Source organism: Harpia harpyja, chromosome 16 (genome assembly GCF_026419915.1).
Source record: "Harpia harpyja isolate bHarHar1 chromosome 16, bHarHar1 primary haplotype, whole genome shotgun sequence".
Classification (NCBI taxonomy): Eukaryota; Metazoa; Chordata; class Aves; order Accipitriformes; family Accipitridae; genus Harpia; species Harpia harpyja.
The window spans coordinates 23,687,421-23,711,350 of NC_068955.1; the positions used below are offsets into that span (position 1 = coordinate 23,687,421).

General features: G+C 42.6%; 1 protein-coding gene and 1 long non-coding RNA gene across 6 annotated transcripts in view; one reads left to right on the forward strand and one right to left on the reverse strand.

The window, feature by feature from the left end:
- SYT9 (synaptotagmin 9) overlaps positions 1-1,530 on the reverse strand; it is a 73,426-nt gene extending 71,896 nt beyond the window's left edge. For all 5 annotated transcript variants that reach the window (XM_052810472.1, XM_052810473.1, XM_052810471.1 and 2 more), the window contains exon 1: positions 1,272-1,530. In XM_052810472.1, the coding sequence (XP_052666432.1) occupies positions 1,272-1,419 (148 nt within the window). In that variant the 5' untranslated portion in view covers positions 1,420-1,530. The remainder of the gene's footprint in view (positions 1-1,271) is intronic.
- Positions 1,531-1,922: 392 nt separating this feature from the next.
- LOC128152333 (uncharacterized) overlaps positions 1,923-23,930 on the forward strand; it is a 141,671-nt gene continuing 119,663 nt past the window's right edge. The window contains exons 1-2 of the long non-coding RNA XR_008238615.1: positions 1,923-1,986; positions 10,899-10,961. This is a non-coding gene — a long non-coding RNA (uncharacterized LOC128152333). The remainder of the gene's footprint in view (positions 1,987-10,898; positions 10,962-23,930) is intronic.

Below are 23,930 nucleotides of genomic sequence, written 5' to 3' on the forward strand. Positions count from 1 at the left end.
TCAGAAAATTCCTTATTCAATTATTGTGATAGCAGATCTTTTTTTCCCCTGAAATTCTTCTCTCAGTTTTACCTGTTTCCTCCAGGTCTTTTAGCATATCCAAGTATTTGTCGGTAAGTTGCGCTCTGAGTGTTACTTCAGACTCACCAAATTACAGAAAAATATTTCAGAGTGTCATTAGACTGCCCTATGCTAAACAAACTGATTTATTTCAGAGAATATTAAAGGAATTAATACTGTGCTGTGATGATCAGCTGCTACAACAGCAGGTCCTTCCAGTACTGCAAATGTTTATCAGCGTCTCTTTTAACTCTCTAAATTTCTCCTCTGACTGAGCAAACTCAACTCGACAGCGTAAAAATAAATATAATAAACTCCTACTTCAAATTGCAATTCGCCTTCCCCTTACGGCCAGAGATGTACCGACCATCATCAATCTTTCAACATTTTTGTGCAGCTGGAGCTCAGCTTCCTTATTAAAAAGCTCAAGTTAAAGTTTTAAAGTCAGAGTGTTATGCCGAGATACGGAAAGGCAACCATAATCCAGACACACACACACACACAAAACCACTCGGTGTGCACCTTGTCTGACCTACAAGCCCCACGTCCGCTACAGAAACGCAATAGTCTTTGTAGCTTGTGAAATGCAGATCCGGAAAGTTAGCTTAAATCCTGCTGCATTTAAACTCAGCTAGGACCCCCTCCCTCGTCTTTACGATCAGACCCAGAGCGACGGGGAGGCCCAGAGGAGCACAAGAACTGTCCCCCGGGCTTGTGACACTGCAGCAAGCCACGGAGGAGGCAGCGCCGGGCAGGGAGGCTCCGACCCGCTCCGGGGCCGGGCGGAGCCGAGGCAGAAAGTTGCCTGCCAGCCCGCCCGCCCGCCGCGCTGCCGGCACTCGGGCAGCGGACACCCACCCGGCTCCGGGGCGGGAGCGGGCGGGGGGAGACCTGCCAAACGAGGGGGCTGCCTCTCCGCCGGCAGCCCCGGCCGCAGCGGCGGGCAGCCGAGCCCGGACGAGCGTCCTCCCCCGGCCAGACCGGGGCAAATCCGCCCCCCCCCCCCGCCAGCCCCGGCCTGCCTGGGAGCCGCCCCCCCGCTTCTTCCCTCGCACCCCCGGGCAGCCCCCGCCGCCCCGGCAGGCCTCTCCCCGCGGCACCCGGCCTCCGAGGGATGCCCGGGGATGCTCGTGCTCCTCCCGGAGCCCGGGGACGGGGGAGGCCGCCGGTGCCCGCGCCCCAGCCCGCACACCTCGCGGCGGCGGCCGTACCTGAGTCGGTGAGGCGGGGCCGGGCTCTGTCCCGCAGGTAGTAGATGAAATCCCGGCAGTTCTCGTTCTCCACCGCCCCGACGGAGCACAGGTCGGCCAGCAGCTGCAGCGCTTTCTGGCAAATCTCGTCCTCCCTGTCGCCGGGCATCGCCCCCCAGCATCCTCGGGAGCGGAGCGGAGCCCTGCGGTCAGGCGCCGCGCCGCTGCCCGCCGCCCGCCTGCAGCCGCCCGCGCCGCCGGGCCGCCGCCCGCATCCTCAGCCAGCGGCGCCCGCCCCGCCGGGCCGGGCCGAGCCGAGCCGAGCCGAGCCGGGCCGGGCCGCCCGCCGCTCACCTCCCGCCCCCGCGGCCGGCTTCGTCCCGCCGCCTCCTGCGCGCCGCTGCCGGGGGCGGAGGAGGCGGGGGGGGGGGGGGGGTGTCCCACCAGTTGAACGCGAGGGCGGGCCGGGCCGGCGCCGCGACCGCCCAGCCGCGCTGGCGCAGCTCTCCCCCGCGGCGGGAGCGGGCGCGGGGCCGGCCCTGCCTCCGCCCGGCCGGGCCGGGCCGGGCGCCGCGCCGCTGTCCGCCCCCGGGGGCAGGGCTGCCCGCGGAGCCCCGCTCGGCGGAGGGCTCCGGTCGCGGCGCTCCCCCCGCGTCCGTGTGTGAGAAGGGGCGCGGATGAAAACTTGAGAAGCGGCGTGGGGTCTGGTGAAGGACGGTCCCGAACGCGGGTGCTGGTGGGCAGCGCCTCGTCCTCCTCCCCTCCCTCCCTGGCCAGGCCCAGACCGCCTCTTCGCTGGTCCGCGTTTAGTGTTAACAAACACTTTGTTAAATGCCGTATGCTTTTTGCGTCTCGCTGCCTACTCCTGTGCAGAAATTATTCCGTTCGCTCAGCTGATTGTCTTGAAATTACTCGCTATAAATAATGCGCGCCCTCCCTGCCGGGAACCTAGCGGAGGGGAAAGGGTCAGAAATGTACTGTGGGCAGAACGGCGTTCTTCAGCGGGCTCTTGCTTTGGCCTGGGCGACGGGTCAAAGGCGTTGGAGCAGCGGTGAGAAGTCTCAGGCACCAGGGGACCGGCCAGAGCTCGAGGGGAGGGCAGGAGAGAGCCTTCGCCGGAGGAGGTGTGGAGGCTGAGAAGCCGTCTGCCATTAAGCGTGTTTATCCTGACAAGTAGGAGACTTGTAAGGTGCCGCTTCGCTTTCTGGATTTGTAGGTGGGGAGGCTGGTGGGTGTCATGAGGGGAAAAGCTGAGAACGGGCTGCTCCATTTAACTTAATTTATTTTCTCTCTCTCCCTTTTATAATAGCTTAAGCAAATATCAGAGGCCATGACGAGCTTGGAAAGTTCAGACCGGTGTGGATGTTCAGCCTACTGTTTAAAGACTGGGGATAACGGTTCTAGAAATAGCGTAGACAGCAACATCTTCTAGTGGAAGCTCTTTTCTAAGGAAAAACGTATGTCGTTGAAATAAGACGTATTCTGCAAATGGAGTGGATATTAACAACAAAAGTTGTTCTCTAGTATAAATTCTTGTCTCCTAGTGCTTTGGCAGGCTTGCTTATGTCTCAAAGGTATTACTTTTTTTCCCTCGCTTTTAATAGAAAAATTATGTCTGTAAAACATAATTGTATAAGCCATCATATAAGGTATATATGGTATAATTCCATCAGTAAACAGGCAACTCTTTCACGTGGGCTTGTTGTTATTAGCAATTAATAACAGATAATAAAATGGTGTGTAGCTGTTATAGTTGTTGAGGTCGTATTTTTGAAGCCCAGAGATTTTTATGACATATGCTTTCACATCTAAGCATGGGGAGACTTCCTACTAGTCTCAATAAATGCTGCACAGATATTTATCTTGGTGCTGGAAATACCAACGCGATTGGCTTGTTTCTCCAAGCATGCAGGGCCGGGGGGGGGGGGGGGGGGGGAGAGAGACAATTCTGAAGAGGTCGTGTCAATCACAGCTCGCTCTCTGAAACTAAGGACCAGGCTTTAGCAGTGCTGCTGCTCTTCCTACTTCAGTGAAGAAGGGGTAAAATTTAAAGAACTTGGTAGAACCAGAGATACCAGAATTCCTTTTTGGGAAAAAACAGCTTCAAGAGGGCTAGTGAATTATTTATACGTACGTAAGCTCTCTGGAGGTAGAAACTTTTCCATTTGTAACACAAAATCAAGTCCTGGCCAATGCTGGCGATATGTAATAAAGAGGAGGAAAGACAGAGGAGCTATCAAAGACCACTGACAGAGACATCAGTGAAGTACGGTCCAAGCAGTCCAGTGATCACGTGTGATGAAATTTTGAATTACTGTACAATTTGTGCATTGTGACTCATTTAGGCAGATTATTTAGCTATATTTTGGTAGTTTGGCCCTGACCTAGATGGCTGTGCTGTTCTATAGCTTGTAGTCTGTCCAGGACAGACAAATATGTCAACGGCAAAGTGATATTAATGCATTTACTAGAGTGTGGGTTTTTATGCTGTGAGACCACAAGCCCATCGCTAGCCTTGGATTCTAGCTTGCTGCAAAGTGAACTCTGGACAGCCTGGTGATGAAGTGGTGATTTCTTTATCTTTCTCCTATGACTAAAGTATCTTGCTTCATTTTTTAAATAGCAGCAGTTTGAAGGTGCTGAGATATTTGTAAGGCAGGTGGTGAGGGTTGGAAATTTTTCAGTCTGGTGGAGGAAAGACCATGAAATTGTTTGGACATCACTGCTAGTAAACAAAGGCATCTATTCTCAAAAGCTCTGAGCACATACTAAGTGCACGGTGTAAGCAAATGCCCGTGTGTCTCTCTGGTGATAATGGCAGTAAATGTAATCTGCTGTGTCTCAAAGCAAATACAACTTTGCCTTCCTGTGGTTGCTTGTGAAAACTGGATTATATCTGCCATTTTGCTGTCATCGATTGCATGTTTCTGTTCTTGCACACACCCTTAGTTGTGATGAGGTTACTCTTGTGTCAGCTGCAGATTTTGCCCATTCAGGGGATCGTGTTATGTTTGAGATCCCTGGTGAATGCTGTGCTGATTAACTTTGGTCCTAGAAGGGCATTGCATGATGCAGTGGGACACTCCTGTTAACCTTATCTTGAGAGTTACAACTTGTACTCGCCATAAGTCTATCTTTTTCTGTTTAGCTCAGCGCTGCCCTCACACAATACAGTGTACTCAGAAAAAAAATCCCCAAGCCTGCTACACATGGAGTCAGAGTAAGTTTAACTGTTTGACCTACAACAGTTCTGTCATCATCAATTGACACGTTCTTCTTTCTTTTCTTGAAAGAAAGCTTTTCCCCGGTGTTCTGGCCATAACACAAGGGTTGCTTGGCAATGAGATCATCTTCAAAGCTAAGGCATTCACGAAACGAATGCCTTTCTGGAAGAAAGTAAGGCAACTTGCATCAGAATTTTTATTATGGTTATGCTGCAACAAGAACTCATCAAGTATTTGTATCAAGTATTTATAATTGTTTGAATGACATTTGGCCACAAATAGGTGGATATAGCTCATCATGTCAATACTTTTTTCTTTAAGAAAAGGGAAGAAAGAAGCCATGTGTATTTCAGGAAATCAAGGAAACATGAAGAGCAGTAAACTCACTAAATGCAACATGACAAACAAGGTTTTTTTGGTTGGGTCCCCCCCCCGCCCCCCCCCCCAAAAGTCAAAGTGGGTGAACTTCTGTGATTAAAGAGCAGGACGAAAAGACAGAGATGAAGGAGGACATGGCTGTGGTTAAAGGATGCCATTGCACTAAAGGCAGTCACCTGAAGTCCAGGCTGGAGAAGGGAAATGCCATTGTAGAATCAAAGATTGATACATCTATCAAATCTTTCTGTTATTGGCTGTGCCAGACTTTCTGCCTCACTCTCCCTCATATATGCATATACTCTTTACCTTCTGTTCTTAATGGATGTATCTTTTTATGCCACTGAGAAGTAGAAAATGCTTAGGTGAACATATAAGAAATAGGAATGTGGGTAACTACTGCTGAGTTTTTGTGAGATGGTGCTTTTCTGGGCAGCTTCATTCTTGAGATGTATTAGTTATTCTTCACAGAAGGTTTTAGGAATGCTTTTAGGGGGAGGGTAGTTAGAAAATAGGTATGCCCCCATTTGGGCTTTTTACTCATCATTGAGTGCTAGAGGTCATATGGAAACAGGGTAGTGTTAACTAAAGAGAAGGTGATATCATCATTTTGAGAATGTCTTATAAAACTTTGATGGCTGTTCATGGGTACAGCTAATAATATGGAGACGTTTAAAGATTTTGAGATTAGTATTAAATACTGTGATGAAGGAACATGAGAAGGGATGGTGGTGTATTTTCATGATGGTATTTATAAAACCTTAAGGTATTTTATGTGGAATCACATGTAATTTATTGACATCTGTTCAGATTTGTAAAACATAATGCATAAAACCAGTGTTAAGCACGGGATAGTAAAAAGCTTTGTTCTTTCCTCTGCAGGAGGCCTGTAAGCTGTTTCTTTGTCAGAATTAGTAAAATGTCATTTTGGAGTTTTCTGAGTGATGGTAGGTAGGTAGGTTGCTTTCTCACAGCAGGTCCTGAAAGAAGAGCAAAATGTCTATCCTGCACTGAGCAGAAGAAAAGTATGTAAAATCTCTTAGATACCGTCAAGCGTCACTAGAAGCCATGCTGTATTAGAGCTGACAGCCAATGTCCTGATACAACTGGGGCTCAGCTATGTTTTATGAAGTGAGTTGAAGGGGTCTAGATAATGAATTAGTTGTTTGAATGAAGGTTATGAGAAAAAGCAAGACAGCTACTTTAAGTCTACAGTAGGAGTGGGATCTGGGGGAGGATGTGGGGGGGTGGGTGTTTAGTTGGTTTTTTTCCCATGTCGCCATTAGACAAAGCTGTACTGCCTAGGGAAGGGACACAGATGCAAGCTCAGAGCAGAAGATGCTGCCCAGAAGACTGTGAACAGTGTAACATTTCAAGACGATGGATCACTTTCATGACCTCTTTATAGCAGATAACCATTTTTTTTCTTGATCTTCATACCCCCCATGTTGTTAATAGAGAGGATTCTCAGTGCCGTAGCTTGTCATCTGCTATTTTCATCTATCTTAAGAAAGCTTCCTCAAAACTACAGAAAAAGGGAGGAAAACACATCTTCTCTTCTGACTTGACTTTAATTCTAATTTGACAGTCTCTTCCTTGACAGCTTTTGCAAACACTACTGGGAAAAAAAAAAAAGTTTACTGAATAATTCAGTCCTGAGAGTGAATCGAGCTTGAGGAGAATTGTTGAATTCCCAAGTCTGTGGTCTGTGGTTTTTGTTATTGACTGCTCACATGGATTTAAAGTCCTGTCTCTGTAGTCAGTGTTTTTTATCTCCCCTTTGGATGCCACAATTTTGTCTAGCTTTTCATACCTTAAAGCCAGCTCTCTGATCTTGCGGATAAACATATGAAGAACTGTCAAAGGACCTTCCTGCTACCAAGGGGAGCCATAGCTATCATGCCACACCAAGCTCCTTTCTAGCTGAAGTTCTGCATATATCTATGCAACTATAAGTCAGAATTTGACCATGGACCTGAATGTTGAAGAGAGTCCAAGGAAAATTGGTGGAGTCAGCACGCTGAGTATGAAGCCATCTTTTCTGACTTCTGAGGTCTGGTGGGTTTTTTCCTGTTCTGTGGGGTATTATTTATGACACTTTCCCTTAATGATTGCCTGTTAGTTGACGCTGCTTTTATTGTTCAAGTTTTAATCTCACAGATACACATGAAGGCATGGTGTGAAAGAAGGAAATTGATGTCCCAGGCATAAAAAATCAAATGAACACTTTAGTTTTACCTTGCAAGTAAAGGATGGTCCAATAACCAAATCATCACCTGTGATGTCTTTCTTCTACTGCTAAAGTGTGTTCCCTAAACTGCACTATAACTGTAGCTAGGTTGGAGGCACAAAATCGTCTTGCTCTGTAATAGCTGGAGTTATTCTCGGATAAAGAGCAGAAGTGTTGACCTTTACATTCCTTGGTGGACTATTGTTTAGAAAAAGGGAATATGCCAAAAAGAGCGTTCCTACATTAACCTGGACAACCATTGCACTGTTCTTTTCTGAGGCACTGTTCCTAGTATCCTCCCCTCATGTGCTGAAGCATCCCAATCCTTAATGAAGATGAATGCTTGATATCAGAATAGAATCTCCTGAGGATGGGGTGTCTTACTCATTCCAGATACTTACTCATTCCATGAAATTTGTTATTTATATTAACATGCTAATGGGAGCCAGACAAGTTAAGAGTTGGTCCTGTACTTTATGTACCTACAGTCAATAAGTAACAAAAAGAATAATCTTTATGTCATCTGAGTATTTGTAAATGTGTAAAAAATAGAGATCATTTTCTGCAAGATGGAATGATGATGTGATAAATGTCACTGAAAGTAGCTTGTCCAGGAAACAAAAAAAATGATAAGAGTCTAGCTAATATTCAGGACTGTATATGAAACCTGAACCAGGCTTAGCAAACCTTAAAGCCAGTGAAGAAAGTAAATCTTATTACCTCTAAAGCATTTTTTTTACGTAGTTCAAGAAGCAGAATCATCTGCAACAAAAATGAGTCTGAAAAGTGGTATCATACTGTCTAGTAGAACCTTTATATAATTAACTCTTATTGATGGTCTCACTCAGTGGTACAGTTCATATGAGTAAATATATAAGAGCTCAATTATAATGTGAACTGTAGGAACGCTCTGCTAATGTATTTCCACTCAGCTGCTTACAGCTACATGTTACTATTTCCTAACTAAAAGAAGGAATAAAAATGTTTTGTGGTTTTATGGCTTATAGCTTGATGAAATTTGTAAAAGGATGCTAAGAAAGTAGCTTTTGATGAGGAGGATGTAGTCCCTTTTCTTTGAACCTTAAAAGGTTACAGAACCTTCAACTAAACAAGAATTAAAAAAAACCCAAACACCCGAAAGAAAACCCTTTTTTGATTTCTGGTAATTTAATGCTTTTTAAATTATGGATATGACTAGTGTATCTGTAGTCATGGCCTTCTTTGAAAGGTAGTTAGATCTAGAAAACATTTTTAATTAAGTGATAGATCACATGGGATCTGCTTGCAAGTAAAATAAATCCACAAGTCCCCTTGTGGACTGATAAAAATTTTATTCCTTTTAGATTTATCTTTAGTTCTGGCTAACATATAATCAGATAAGCTAGAGTCCATTGAGAAGTCAGTATTGGTTAAAAATAGTCAATTAATTGCATCAAGAATATGCTTTCTGCTAGTTATTCTTGAAGTAGGAAGTATAGACACAGTAACTGAAATAATAGAATAAATGAATTAATACTAGTGTGTTTTTGAGGATTCACTTGGACAGAAAGTTCAGCTTTTGTATTACAAGAATCTGAAAAGTCCAGGTACCCTCATTTGGCAGGTTCTGTTTCAGATCCATGCTCTCTAGCTAATACACTCATGAGCAGACGTGGACTGATGTAATCTCTGGTAAAGAAAATACAGGGATAGAGAGGGCGAGTGTTGATCCATTCCTCTTCAGGTCTGTTGAAGAGCAGCATTTTCTTGCTCAAGTTGTTCCTGTGGCTTTATTTTAAACGGGAAAACTTGATGATGATTTATTTTCAGTCTCATTGGAGTTCATTTTTTTTTGACATGCATTTGCTGCTTTCTTTCTATATTTTATTTGACATACCTAAAAAGGGAAAATCTGGAAAAAGAAGAGGAGAGGAAGTTATGAATTTGGGTTCTGGCAGTAAATACATATGTAACACTTGTACCTATTATTTTTATATGCTAACTAAATTTTGGAGAATATGTGAACACAGCATTAATGTTGCCGCAACTATGGTGTTCCAGCAGGCACGTTGGACCTTTGGGATCAGGCCCTTACGGTGGAGGTCAGGGATAATCGACTGGTTTCTTGAAAAGGTTACTCAATATTCTTCTTTCATAATGAAAGACCAATATAAAGCAGAGCAGTAACATGGCTTTTGGCCACAATACAGATAGTATTGAATGCAAGCAAACATCTTATCTTCTCAAGAACCACTCTTAACTGTTCTAAGGGTAATGATGTTGGCCACAGCTTTCACAACACCGAGGACAGAAGTTGGTGCGTATGGGTGTTTCAGAAAGGGGGGTGTTCTGCACCGGGGTGAGGAGGAAGCAAGAGGGTGCAGGGCTCTTTCTGGATCTCAGTAAGAAAAGACCAACAACAAATGGCTTAATAAGATAACCACTTTAATAGGACAGAATAAGAAGAGGGATATAGATAGTAAATCTTACATCCCTTTGTGCTGCAATGGAAGGAGCCTGGATGGATTTTCCTGTGGCGTGCTGCGCAGAGCAGAGCAGCTCCTGTCCATGGAGAGAAGCTCTCCCTTTTGGTTGTCTGAGCTATTATAGGATTTTCTTACAGGGAAACAACTCACTTCCTAAAGGACGCTCCCATGAGAACTTGTTGCTGTGCTGGCAGATACAGGCAGGGCCACGCGGGTGGCACGGTCGCCGGTGCTGAGCGGGAGCTGCCCACGTCTCCTCTGCTGCGGTGAGCTGGCCGAGCCCGTCCTGCGGCCGAGGAGCTGTGAGCGTCGAAAGCCTGATGGACTGCTGGACGCGCGGCGTCGGGCTGCCCAGCACTGGCCCCGGCATGCTCCCGTTAACTGTGAGGTGCATCACTGACTCCTAAACGTGCAATGGTCTCTCGGTCAGGATGGGGACCGAACTACCGCTGTCCCCGTGTGTCTAACTTAAGCATGTGGATTATTAAATTGCGACCGTCTCGACTAGGGGACAGTATTTAGTTAAAGTTTTCCTTTCTCCTGGGTATTCAATGAATGTTTTCAAAGTGTGTGTGGCCCACGAGCTGATGGCACGCGTGGAAGTGTAGGGACTTAAAAACCTCTTTTCACTTTTGATGCAACGTTATGCTGGTTTTTAGGAAAGGTTTTGTCTTATATGTCCAGTTTTCTTCTTTTGGGAAGTTTCCTTGGCTTGACTTTTTTTGTAATACCTCTGGAGCATGTGTCACGTCCTTCGCTGTTTTGGCCTCAAGGCAGAGTTTGGGTGTGTAATCCCTTTTCCCACAAGGGTGAATTCAAATCAGAGTTGGAGCACATGCATGTACATTGCTTCAAGCACCAGAATACCTCTGGTTTTAATTAAATGGGACAATCCATGTCCCTAAAGTTAGCTGCTTCCCAACTATCACTCTGAATCAGGACTGCCTACGGTAATGCTCCCGGACTGCTTGTTTGAGTAAAGTACGTAGGATCCTTTTCTCAAATCTCTGGCTAAAGATGAAAAACTTTATCCTAAAACTACCTGGCTTTTATAACAGCTAACTTGGTCAAAGCCTTGTTACTAAGCAAACAAATGACAGAAATAACATTATTCAATTTCCTCTTCTCTTTTGCTTAACTCACTTGAAGAAGGAGATTAAGGAATCCCAGCTGAACATGACGTTTTGGCCACAGTGTAACTTGCGGTACCTCAATGCAATGTCTGCTGGCCTTCTGTTCTCGTGCAATCACAGGACCCAGTGCTTGGCGTAGGTCTGACAGTGAGAGTTTTATGAGTAGCTTGGACATCTCCCTTCCCAACAGACTAACAAACAACTTCTTTCTTCTATTGCAGTTGAAACATCGGGTGAATAAATGAGGTGTGCTGCTGTATGAGATACTTTTGAGGGCAAACCAGGTAAGCTGTTTCTTTGGCACAGGCATAACTTAAACTTATGACTGAGGCCCCATGTGTAAATGAGTTTCTTCGAGACTTACTGGCAACACAGTGATAATCACTTTGATTAGAAGAGTAGTGGGGTTTTTTTTATATATCTCTTTGTGATGCTGAGGCAATAGACTCTGCAGTTTGCTTTATTGGTTGTAATAATTACAACCTATACCTTAGAACAGTTTTTCTTCCACTCGCTGATCATCTCCCCAAACAGTTAAGAGCTATTTTTCCTTCTCTGAGGATGTTCTGATGAAGTTGATGCTATGTGGTAAGTCCTGGCCACCTGCTTTACTTGCTCATGTGACTGCTTTCTTGAGTCATACTCCCAAAATATATTGTTGCCTAAATCTAGGGAAGACTGGCAATTGGTAGCAGCTGAACTTTCATATTACACCAGAGTTTATGTTAAAAATAAACTCTTACATATGATCAGCGTCTGGAAAACATATGGGTTGTTTGCTAAGAAACAAAGGGTGGTAAGCACCTAGTTTGCTGGGTGAGAAGGGTGTTCTCTTGCTATTAATTACTCCAGGAAGAAAAATCCACAGTAGACCACTACATAGGAAATTGAGATTCATTGTTCCATACTTTTCTTGTTAAATATTGAAGCTGTCACAGAAATGTTCCCCATCCTATGTCAGCTACTGTTAGCTTTAAGAGCCATGTTCATTCTTCTTCAGGCACTGTGCATTTTCAGTTCTTTTCAACAGAGTAATATCTTTTCAGCCAGAAGGGTTAAGGTTGCTTTAGCAAGGCAGAGGGCACAGGGTGTTTGTAAGTGCGCTGTTAAGTTGTTCTGTGAGCCAGAACCTGTGGGTAAAAATCTCTTCTGCAAAGAATTGACTCCTGGTATTGCCTCTTTGGAACGTGATCCAAGTGAGATGCTGTTATACCAAGGTCCTGTCATTTTGTCTGCTATGTCTTTTGATTTTAACCTCCTGGAAGAGTGTCTGTCTTTGGGAGAGGATTCTAAATGGTATTCCAGGTGGATGATGGGGACAGCCTTTCAGTTGGGAGGAAACGGGGAAAATGTAGAATATTGTGCTGGTCCCAGCATTCCCTTGGGCTGTCTCTGCAGTGGTACTTGGAGTGCACTGACTCCAGCAAGCTCCTTGGTCAGTAACTGAGCTATTTTGAATTTTGTTGAGGCGTGCGCCTGCTCCCATGGATTGTGTGTGAAAGTAGACGGGCCCTTTCCCCCATATTAGAAAGTGGAAAGTGAAGAATGCATTATCTACCCTGTACTTGTGCTGTTTAGAATAACTGACTAGAGCAGGACTTGGAAAACAAATTTAGGTTCACAGGGAAAAACAGAGTGAGTCAACAATGTGAAGCTATTGCAAAAAGGGGCAAATGTGATTTGCAGTTTAGGATCAGGAATATTACATGGAAGACAAGGGACATAATTATCCTGATTTGAAATTGCTGAGTCTTCATCTAATGCAATTTTTGGATACTGCAATTTCAGATATAGACAAGCTGAAGAATCTTCAGAAAAGAGAAACAGAAAAAAGTCTTAGAAAACAATGTTTTGTAAACATGACCTGTGAGCAAATCCTAAAAGAAATAGTAGTTTTTATAAGCTTTCCTAAAGAAAGAGAATGATCTTTTGACTGTGGAAAAGTTTGTTATGTTTTCTGGCTTCTTTAAATAGAAGATAGGTATGATTACATAGAAGGGTGGGACAAAACATAATCGACTTGACAAACAGTAAAGAAAATGCAGTTTTCTGTGCAATAGAAGGCTATCTAACTGGATAAGGAAGAAATTCAAATGGGCAATGAATTTTTGTCTTTAATGCAAATCATGCAAAAGCATTTTTTCTTGATACCTTAGAATTGGTTTAGTTTAGCAAAAATTTACTTCGATTTAAAATATTTTTTCTTAAGTAAATAAGCATACCTTTGCAGTTGGTGTTGAATATATATTAAGCTTAGACAAAACATAAAAGCTTGTCTTAATTGTTTCAAAAGCAGTCCATCTCAGACCATTTAACATCCAGTGCAATTCCTACCAAATTCATTGTGAAGACTATGGTGACTATCCTTCCACTGTATAACGGCCTTTACTCATAAGGTAAAAACAAAGTAATCTGTATGGGTGCCTGTATTTGATGTTATTTGGTGCAGTAGGAACATTTCAGTAGATTGCAGCAGTCGGTTCTGAGATTTGTTTGTCTGTGTGTTGTCTGGTGATTTTAGTTCAAGGTGGATCTCATTTAGTCCTCTGGACCATAGGTTTCCATTTGTAAATGCAGTTCAAAGCTGACCAATGAACTACTCATGGTTTCAAACTCCCACTGGGGATGGAGAGCATTTAGTGAGTAGCTGGAGCATATTTCACTTCCCTCAGAAACAAATTTATTTCATTCACATCAGCTTCGAACTGTCCTGGTGTACAGTAAGCATGGATAATTAGGAGATTCACTTCAGTACTGCACTGTTGCATTGAACCAAAGGATTAGGAGATGAAACCTTTACAGTTCCTCCTTCTGAATCACACAGTGGACATTCTTAACTTATAACACTTTCTCTTTTATTTTTACTTCAAAAATACAAAATTATTAAACCAGCCAGATATGCCTACTTTTCAGTGTAGTATGTGGTATGTAGCCACACAGCAAGTAGTGGTATGATTTTTTTATTGGTAGTTCTCCTCAGTGAACTGTCAAAGGTGACTTAAATTTTTCTACTTTACTTAACAAAGAGGTTATTGGTAATAACTTTGCTTTTTCTTCACAGACATGCCAAATATCAAAGGTACGGAAATTTAATCTCATTATTGATAGCATCTAGACGTTTTTAAGATATTCATTAAAAGGATCTTTGAACTTTTTCTTCTGTTGAACAACTTGATACTCATAAAACAAGGAGAAATTCTGATAAAATGTGAGCACCATCTTTTTTCCAAGTGCACATCTGTCTGTCACAGGAGTTCTTTAACATTTGATCAAAGTACCTAAAATCATATGGTAAAGACCTCAGTAATTAACGGGTCAAGATTTGCATTCAGTTATGTGTCACAACATAAGCTGTATTTGTGTGAATGTAGGAACAGAGTCTTCTGAACTAACATTGCTTAATAAATGTTAATTAACTTACTGTAGCCTTACATAATCAGAGTGTAACTTCTTAAGTTGACAGTTTCTGACCTTAAAGTTGTATTTATAGTTTGTATCTGAATCCAAACTTTCCTTCTGTTCATTACGGTACAACCAGAGTTGGAAGAGAAATGTCTTTCCAATTTTTTGAAATTTTGAGGAATTTCATGATAACTTGTGTTCCAGTGTGGGCAGAAAACATGCTTTTTTCAGAGTGTTTTGGCTTTTTTGGTTTTGCTAATAGAAATGGGACTGTCTTCATTTAGCCAAAGACTTTGGCGGGTGGAACACATCCTGGGAAGAGAGCACTCTGAATCAAATGCCTGATACCGCTTTCTATGTGAGTTTCCTCACAGCTAGTATTGTTGTAGCAGCTGAGAGGAAGGAAGGAAGACCTACCTTCTAAATTTTTTTCTTCCTCGCTCTCTCAGAAAGTTTATTTTTCTTATTAACATTCCTACACCAGACAAACAGATTGACATACCCTTACAGAAACTTGTTCTGTTAAAGCATTCCTGGTGATTTGTGTTGCAGTCTCTCAAAGGCTTTGGCAGAGTAAGAGGTGAGTGGGGCTTCTCTACTCTAGTCCCAGCTGCTGGATTTGGGTTGACTAGCAAGATTCTTCTTCCTCCCTTGAGACCTAAGATGACGTCCCATTTCTCTATCTTTTTTGTTGTTGTTGTTTTGTGGGTTTTTTTCTTTTGTGCAGCTCATGAGGGTTGATTATCTGCTCTCCCCAGAAGTCTCAACTCTTCAGTCCTAGACTCCTTGTTGCCACTAGGTCTGCAGGGCTGATATGAGCTTGCTTACTGCAGATTGGCTTCACCCAGCGCGTCCAGCTATTTTTCCCTCAAACCATGTGGAGAAGGAGAAATGATCCATAGCCAGCTATAGTCTTTGTTTTTTCCCTGCTGTTATGTTTCTGTTCATACACAGGCTTTTCAATTTCATGAAGCCAGCTTTACACGAAAGATGAAAAGTAATTGCATCCTCCTGAGTAAAATGGACAATTTCTGTGCCAACTGTGTTTTTAACTAAAAAGATTACAGCATTCACTCTGCTGCCTGCTTTCTTTGCCGATGAATCCCTTTGCTGATGTAAAGGGATTAAATAGTCGAAAACACCAGCCAGACCAATTCTTTATAATTCCATAAGTGCACAGAATAACACCTTCATTATTTTTGTCAGGGGAAGAAGTAAAACATAAAAGGTATGCCTCTTCCAATACACCTTGTTTTACTTTACCAAATACTAGTGAGGATTCAGTTCAGTATACGTCATGCTTACTGTTCCTCTCAGCTCTCTATGTTAACTTACTTTAATTTCCTTGTGGAATTTGTGGCTTTTTGATATTCCTTGTAGATCTAAGGCAACATAATAAATATTGTGCAGTTTGCAGGTTTTTTGTTTATTTGTTTGTTTTAAACTGAAGACCTTAAGTGTGATAATATTTATTTATGTCATGGAAAAAAGTTTTTAATAAGGGTGCATGGTTGCACACAGAGCAGTTTCAAATATATTTTTCCTCCCTTTTTTATAGTTTGTAGCATTCTTTGTATCGTTCATAATACCTTTACACGGCCTCAGGAAATGGGTGGCTTTTTCAGAGTTGAATTTAGATACGGTATTTTGTTTTTCATTGATCGCATTTTGTAAGATTTCCAGGCTTACTCATGCATTTTATGCTTGCCTATGGACAGTCATAAAATAGTTTACTTATAGTTATGTTGTGAGCATAACAATGCCAATGTATCTCACTTTCTTTGAATAGTTTCCAGACTTCTCTTTTGTTGCAGACTTACCTGAAAGAATACTTGATAGCAAGATTACGCAGTGTAGTTCTTGTTCCCAAAAATGTGCTTCTCCATCTCAAGTCTGCGCAGTCCTTCCCTTAACATTGGAATTTATTCTTTGAAAGCCATGTCTGATATCCCCCAGATTGGTCCAAACCAGCTCAATGAATAGATGTTAGGAAAAATGGTACTCTAGCTGTTTTGAAAAAAGTTGTTATTTGCAAAAGCGGGAGAGGTTCCTAAACTCAGGATGACCTGAACTCAAGAGGCTGGGCTATCTGGGGTAAAATAGTTCTACTTTGGGCACAGCTAATTGGAAGTATAGTTAAACTGTAAGACTTGTAGTCTCCTTCAGGAGGTGCTGAAGGGCTAATTCCAATTAATGTCCAGTTCAGCAGGTTCAGCAGATGTTCTGTATCATGGGATGAAGGGGGTGACAAGCTGCTTCTCCTTCAGTTATTGTCACAGCTACATCCATCCTAGCTACTGATTACAGCTCCTGCAGGAGACACTCAGTGGTGCCACATCATTGAGTTTTTGGGCACTGTGTGTTCATCTCAACCAAGGAACACAGCAATAACCAGACAAGCCCTAAGGAAGTATTAGAGCCTATGTCTATAAAGTAAGATTATGTTCTGAAAGTTGTTGAGCATCACTCTGAATATAATCAGTAAGAACAGGGAGTGTGCAGGGCAACACAAAGCAATGCAGAGGAAGTACTGTTAGTCTAAGGGCATTGGAAGTATGAAAGAAACTGTTATGAAATTAAAACTGGTGAGCTGTATGTAACTACACTCCAGTAGACTGGATTATAAACCAATGTGAGCACTAGTACTTAGAGGCTTGGGAGAGGAAAAGGTGGGTAGATCAGAAGAACTGTAAATGCCAAGAGAAAAGACTAAAACATAATACTGGAATATCATCATGTGGGATCAGATAAAAGAATGAAACTTTACAATGGGAATTGTCATCTGTGTATCTGCTTCTGTATGTGGAAATCTAATGGATTCTGAAAGACTTCCTAATGTGCGCTTTTTGAGGAGATTCTTTAGCTCCTATTTTTTCCCCACTAAGAATAATAGAAATTTACTTGCTGAGATGTCAGGTGCTACAAGTGCTGTGCTTTTTTTTTTTTTTTTCTCATTAGGAAGCACAAAAAAAGGTCTATAGTGCATTTTCAGAGAACAGCTGGGTCTCTATAGTATGTTTTCTTACTGTTAACTTTACTACATCATGAGGGATGTAACCATAACCACTAACCTGATTTTAGCCGAATTAAAGCTAACTTACTCTTCAGTCTCTATCTGAACAAAAGCATTCATCAGTTGTCTTCATGAGTTCACAGAATCCTAAGGTTACAGGCAATTCTCATGTATTGTATAACCATCTGCAGATCTCAATGCCAGCCATCTTTTGGCAGTGTCTTCTGCCCAAAAGGAAAAATTGTTGCTGTTGTGGGAGAGGATGGAGTTTTTTCTCCCTTCTAAGGCAAAACTTGCCATTCTCCCTTCTTAGCACAAGTCTGTAACTATTTCAACCTCACAAAGTCTGCCTTTCAAGAGATGCTTACAAATTATAGAGAGGTAGTACTTGAAATCTGAAGCCAATGTTTTTTCTACCATCTACACTACTTAAGATGTATTAAGTCATCTGTGAAATGGTAAAAGCAAGAGCACTTTATTGAAGGCTATTGATGATTACTTGCTTTTTGAAGCACTGATTTTTTTTGTGATATTCATGTACAGCATTACTTGAGTCTAAAGTTTCAGTCTTTTATGGCAGATGTTTCTGCCAGGCCTTTAGACCTTTCCCAGTCTAGTTGATCCTTGAGAAGGCAGAGCCTATGCTGTTGGACAAACGCTACCGAACCAGCCCTGCGCCTTGCTTAGCCCCTGAGGAACAATATCAGCACTCTGTGGGCTCTTATTTCCCAAGATTGAATACTACTCTAAATCCAGTCTTATCCCTGGCATAAACTGGTATCTGTCTTATAAAGAGCAGTACCTTAATTCCCTCTGCTTCCTCCAGCCCTCATTTTATCCCTGCGAGGTTTTAAAGAGTCACCATTAATTTCAGCTTTCCAGCTATCCATTCCCAACTATAAAGCAGCCTAATCTCTCCTCTGGATTGTTGCCAGAGGCTCTGTACCTGCTTTAGCAGGAGTAGTAACTCCTTTACGTTTTTTTCCATGTGTCTTCATTTTAAATTATTCACGATCCATGACTAGTTTCACCTCTAGCGTTTCTCTTTTCCTGACCCGTCACAGCCTAGGCTGTACCCATGAGTCTCATACCTGCTTTAGGAGTGACGTTACATTTCTTCCTGTTCCTTCAAGCTCTTATTTTAGCCGTGTGAGCATGTCAAGATCTATCACTCAACTTCATATGCTCTTTTTTTTCAAGTTCTATCCTTAACCTAAATCCCGTCTTTCAGCAATGCAATGGGACTTGACCTGCCTTATAGCCAGTGGCAGCATGTTTACACCGCTGTCCCACAGTTGCCACATCACCCTGAAGGCTCTCAACCTGCAGCATTCATCTCGCTCCTGCTTCTCTACTTTCCTGAAATCTAACTCTAACTGTAGTCTTAGGGCTAGTTAGTACTTGCCTTAACTGGAGTGCCACTCATTTAGCCCTGCTTCCTCCAACTCTCATTTTGGGAGCATCTGCCTAACTGAAGGTAGTGCTGAATCTTGAAGGGCTCGTAGGGCTGAAGTGGGTGCTATGGACAGGAGAGGAAGATACAGTCCAGTTTGCAGGATTTGGGAGAGGGTGAAATGCATGCTGGATTTTTCAAGACCTACAGGGCTAAAATGGGGTAGGTATAAGTCGTATATCTGGTATAGCTCCTAACCTTATTAATACATTCGTATCATTCTTTTACCTGTGGTCTTGCTTGTCTTTAGTGATCTAACGCCACTTCAGCTTCATAGGCTCTCCTTTCTTGAGCAGTCCCTAACTACAGTCTAAGCCATGACTGTTGGGCTTTTATTTGTTTTCCCATGCTAGGAGCTCTTTTCAAGATCTAGTGCTAAAGATTTTTTCCCCCTCATCCCTGAATATATCCCTGGCCATATGACTCGTGCTTCCCATTTAAATTATAAATCATTAACTTGTGCTTTCACCGTAAGTGTATCAAATGGAAGAAAGCTATCTCTCTTACTCAGGTTGGAACTGGAATTAGAGTTACATTTTGTAATATTGTTCTCTGGAAGATGTCCAGCTGCAGCAGTGACCCTAGATTAAACATACACACCAAATTCCTATACAAAGATAGCTTTTTTCTCATTTATCGTTGGTAGCATCAATCATCATCTTGGCTCTTTAGTCCTTGCCTTCCTGATCCCTGTTCATAGTTTGGTCTGAGCCTTATTCCAAGTAATAAACCTAGTCCAGTGATACCAACCTGATTCTCTAGGTAGCCAGCCAAATAATTTTTGTCCAAAATAGAGGACTAATCCAATAATAATTCTAGGTTTACAGCCCCTCCTATGCTGATCCATAACCTTGGTACTCATTAGTCCAGCTGCTCCTGTCCTCTTCCTAACTTTGAGGCAGTTGTGTACGGAGTACTGAATTTAGTTCTTTATTATGTTTTCCGGAACTCAAACCTTCTCCTTGACTTTCTAGCCTAGCAATATATAACTGTTACTTTCTACACTGTGTTTACTTTGGTAAACAAATAAATTGAGCTTATAACTAAGGAGTACAAATCATAACTAAAATTTTAATTGAAAAGCATGCAGAAATAATGTATTTACATAAACTCAATATACATATACACATTTTTACACTTAGAGATGACTATCTCTTTTACAGAAAGCTATCATATATACTAATAGGACTAACAAAAAGAAATATTTTTTTGTTTGTAGCCTATCCCTGTGCAATTACATTACATTTTCAGAGCACAAGGAAAGGCTCAAACCCTCCACCCCCTCCCTTCCCTTAGGGCTAGATTTTTCCAAGAAGCTCCTCTCTTTAGGAGGAACACAGGGAGTACTTTGTGTGCTGTGCTCTCTTGAAAAATATGTCAACCTGCTATGATCTCTACATGGCAGCTGATCTCTTCGAAAATCTGGCTTTCATCCAAGTGAACCAGCATATATGTATGTAGTACAGCCTTCCTCAGTGGACACATGATGAGCTTAAAAAAGCTGTCTGCCTACCGTGATTCTTCATATAGATTGAATTTAGTCTAAGCACATTTTCTCTGATGCATTCAAAAATTCTTCTCAAGAAGGGATGTTTCTAGGCAGCTGCTCAAGTATGTTTTTTCAACCATTTGAATTGTAGAATTTTTTAAATATTTAACCCTTTTGATGATGAAGTGTATGCATAAAATATATTCCATCTTGCAAAAACTAAGATTACTAATTTTGCAAAGGACTTGCTGTGAATTAAGTGCAGTATCCTAGCTGTAAATAGTAGAATTTAGCTGGGAAGGTTAATGTTCTCAGAATAGATTAGGAGCAGAAAACCCAGATTAGAATTAATCTATAAACACAGTTTGTTAATACAACTTCTGTAACGGGAAATCAGTTTTCAGATCTTGAGTTTTCAGACTGAATGAGATGTTAGCACACTTTAATGACCTACTGTTAGATTAGATTCATTTTATGAAGAGATTTCAGTAAATGATTTAAATCAAGTGAGCATACATGAGGCTACCTGCATACACATGGTTATTGTCAATTTTCAACTCTTTTCTAAAGGGGATGATGAGAAGCATAAAAGATGACTGGCAATACCTAAGTTTCCTGGAGTGCTACAGATGTTCTGATTGCTAAGGTCTTGCCAGCATCCTGCTGTCTTTAAAGATCTTGAAGCTGGTGGCCGAAGACGATGATGTTCAGTGATGTTAAGCTAAGGAGTTGCACCCAGCAGCTGTGAATCCCTGGAAGACTGTATTGGGTTTGTGTGGTAAGGTTTTGGTAGCAGGGGGGCTTGCAGGGGGGGTTACAGGGGTGGCTTCTGTGAGAAGCTGCTAGAAGCTTTCCCCATGTCCGACAGAGCCAATGCCAGCCGGCTCCAAGACGGACCCGCCGCTGGCCAAGGCCGAGCCCATCAGTGACGGTGGTAGTGCCTCTGGGAGAACAGATTTAAGAAGGAAAAAAAGTTGCAGCAGACACAGAAATGGCAGCTGGAGAGAGGAGTGAGAACATGTAAGAGAAAGAACCCTGCAGACCCCCAGGACAGTGCAGAAGGAGGGGAGGAGGTGCTCCAGGTGCCAGAGCAGAGATTCCCCTGCAGCCCTTGGTGGGGAAGACCACGGTGAGGCAGGCTGTCCCCCTGCAGCCCAGGGAGGTCCACGGTGGAGCAGATCTCCACCTGCAGCCCGGGGAGGACCCCACGCCGGAGCAGGGGGATGCCCGAAGGAGGCTGTGACCCCGTGGGAAGCCCGCGCTGGAGCAGGCTCCTGGCAGGACCTGCGGCCCTGGGGAGAGAGGAGCCCAGGCTGGAGCAGGTTTGCTGGCAGGACTTGTGACCCCGCAGGGGACCCACGCTGGAGCAGGCTGTGCCTGAAGGACTGCAGCCCATGGGAGGGACCCACGCTGGAGCAGTTCGTGAAGGACTGTCTCCTGTGGGAGGAACCCCATGCTGGAGCAGGGGAAGAGTTGAGGAGTCCTGCCCCTGAGGAGGAAGGAGCGGCAGAGATAACGTGTGATGAACGGATCTCAACCCCCATTCCCCCTGTGCCGCTCAGGGGTAAGGAGGTAGAGAAAATCAGGAGTAAATTTAAGCACAGGAGGAAGGGAGGGGTGGAGGGAAGATGTTTTGAGATTTGATTTTATTTCTTACTACCCTGCTCTGGTTGATTGGCAATAAATTAAATTAATTTTCCCCAAGTTGAGTCTGTTTTGCCCATGACAGTAATTGCTGAGTGATCTCTCCCTGTCCTTATCTCGGCCCATGAGCCCTTTGTTATATTTTCTCTCCCCTGTCCAGCTGAGGGGGGGAAGTGATAGAGCAGCTTTGGTGGGCACCTGGTGTTCAGCCAGGGTTAACCCACCACAAAGACTTTCTGCTACAGGGATTCTGTACTATCCTGGGATAAAGTAGAGATAACATAGCAAATTCCATAATACAGTTTACTGCAGGCAAAGAAGGTCTTTACTTCCCTTGGATTGAGATTGACATGTGGCTGCAAACATACCTCACCTGTTTATTGGTAAATCATAAAGGGCATGGACCTAAAGAGCTTTGATATAGTCAAGAAAAAAACCTCCCTCTTAGCCAAATTATACTGCAGCTTTTTGATTTATAGTACTGTGCTTTTAGTTTGAGGACTTTTGAACACAGACAGATGCTTTGTTGCTTGCCAGTAGGAAAGAGAAGAGCCTTTTGTAAAAGCAGCAGTTTTAGCAAGAATTCCATGGCTAAGGTTCATACTGGTCTGACCTTTCTTTAAACTGTATGCAGCAGTCTTCTTTTTATTTTTTATGAGATGAAAAGCATTGATAACCTTGCTTAGCCTTGCTCCATGCTATGTGATTCACCTTAATAAAACACCATTTTGCCTTGGGCTTTCTGCTGACTGTGCTGTAAGACTTGTACCCCAAAATGTATTTGTCAGTATATGTCACATCTCTTCTTATCTAGCTTGGCCTATCTGCCTATTTATGTAACCTTCTGTATCATCAAATGCTTATCAACACAGGAATTCTGGAAAATGCCCTGTCACAGAGATAGCAGTGCAAGAATCCTGTGTTTCTCATCTTGTTTCTGTAATGATGCTGCACACCTGTGTCAGGTTGTACCATTCAGCTGTGGGTGCTAAGGATCTCGTAATTAGGTGAGGTTGTGCTTCTAAGGAGAATTAAGAGTAAGCACAGGACTGTAAACACTCAACATTTGATTTCTGATTTGCTTCATATTTCTTTCTATCTGTGTAATGAGAGAGCTCACAGTAGCAGGGAGATGCTGTATGAAGGAGCTACATAAATTTCTTAGGAAGTCTTGAGGATAAGGAAAAACAACAGTGGTAACTTCAGCGCTTTTTCTCTAAAAATAAATTTCTGTGAGTGGTGACTATTTGTCTGTCCTATACAAAGTGAAAGAGTATCCTTTATGCAAAAAATTGGGAAGGAGAGAATTACAAACCAAGTAAGAGTGTAAGGCATGCTTGACTGGTCAAGAGGTAGAATCAGGTACAGCAGTGTGTATATGTCAACAAAAGGGTGTAAAAATGTGGAATTCTGTAGTGGAAAAGAAGTCTGATTACAGCTGGCTGTCCGTAAAACTCATCATGAATAGCAGGAAGTATATGATCCAAGTAGGTGGTGAGTAAAAGAACCTAAGTGATAATTCTGCTGTTGAGTTTGTAGTGGATCAAAGCCCTGCTCGATGGTAAAGGCACTGTAAGCATTCGCTAGGCCACTTCAGTGTGTTGTGGTTTTTTTCCTGTTACTTTCTCTTGTGTTTGTTTTGTCAGCTGTGGGATCAAAGGGAATAGAATAACTAGGTATCTTTTTCAGTAAGATATCTTTATGATTGTCTATGTTGGGGTTTTGTGTGGTGTTGGTTTTTTGTGATTTTTTTTTTAAACTCTTTATTCTGTTTCATCACCAATTGTGCTTAATATCTGATCATTAGTCTTTGGAGATTAAACAAAACAGGTATTGAATGTGTTTAGGGTTTTTGCATTTTTTATTTCCCTTATTGGGGAAATCCTGGACTTGCATTTTTCTAGGTCTTTTTTTTAATGTTTCTTATTGCTGTTTTTGTCTCTTCTGTAATCCATTTTGCACTGCAACCCCTGATTCTGGAATTACATGCTGATGATTTTCTTCTGTGTTTGTTAGCATTGCACTTCATTTAATGCATCTGTGAGCTTGACCTATAGCTCTCTTGTTGCTGTTAAGCTTCTCTCACTTATTTTCCTCAGAATCATGGGCTCTGCCTCTCATGATCTCATTCATAACACCTTCACACATTTATATTCTCAAATGCTTTATTAGTCAGGTCCAAAATAACTGTCTCTTCCAGCTTTTTTTTCTGTCTCCTGAAACAAAACTTTCTCAGCATATTTCATGAATTT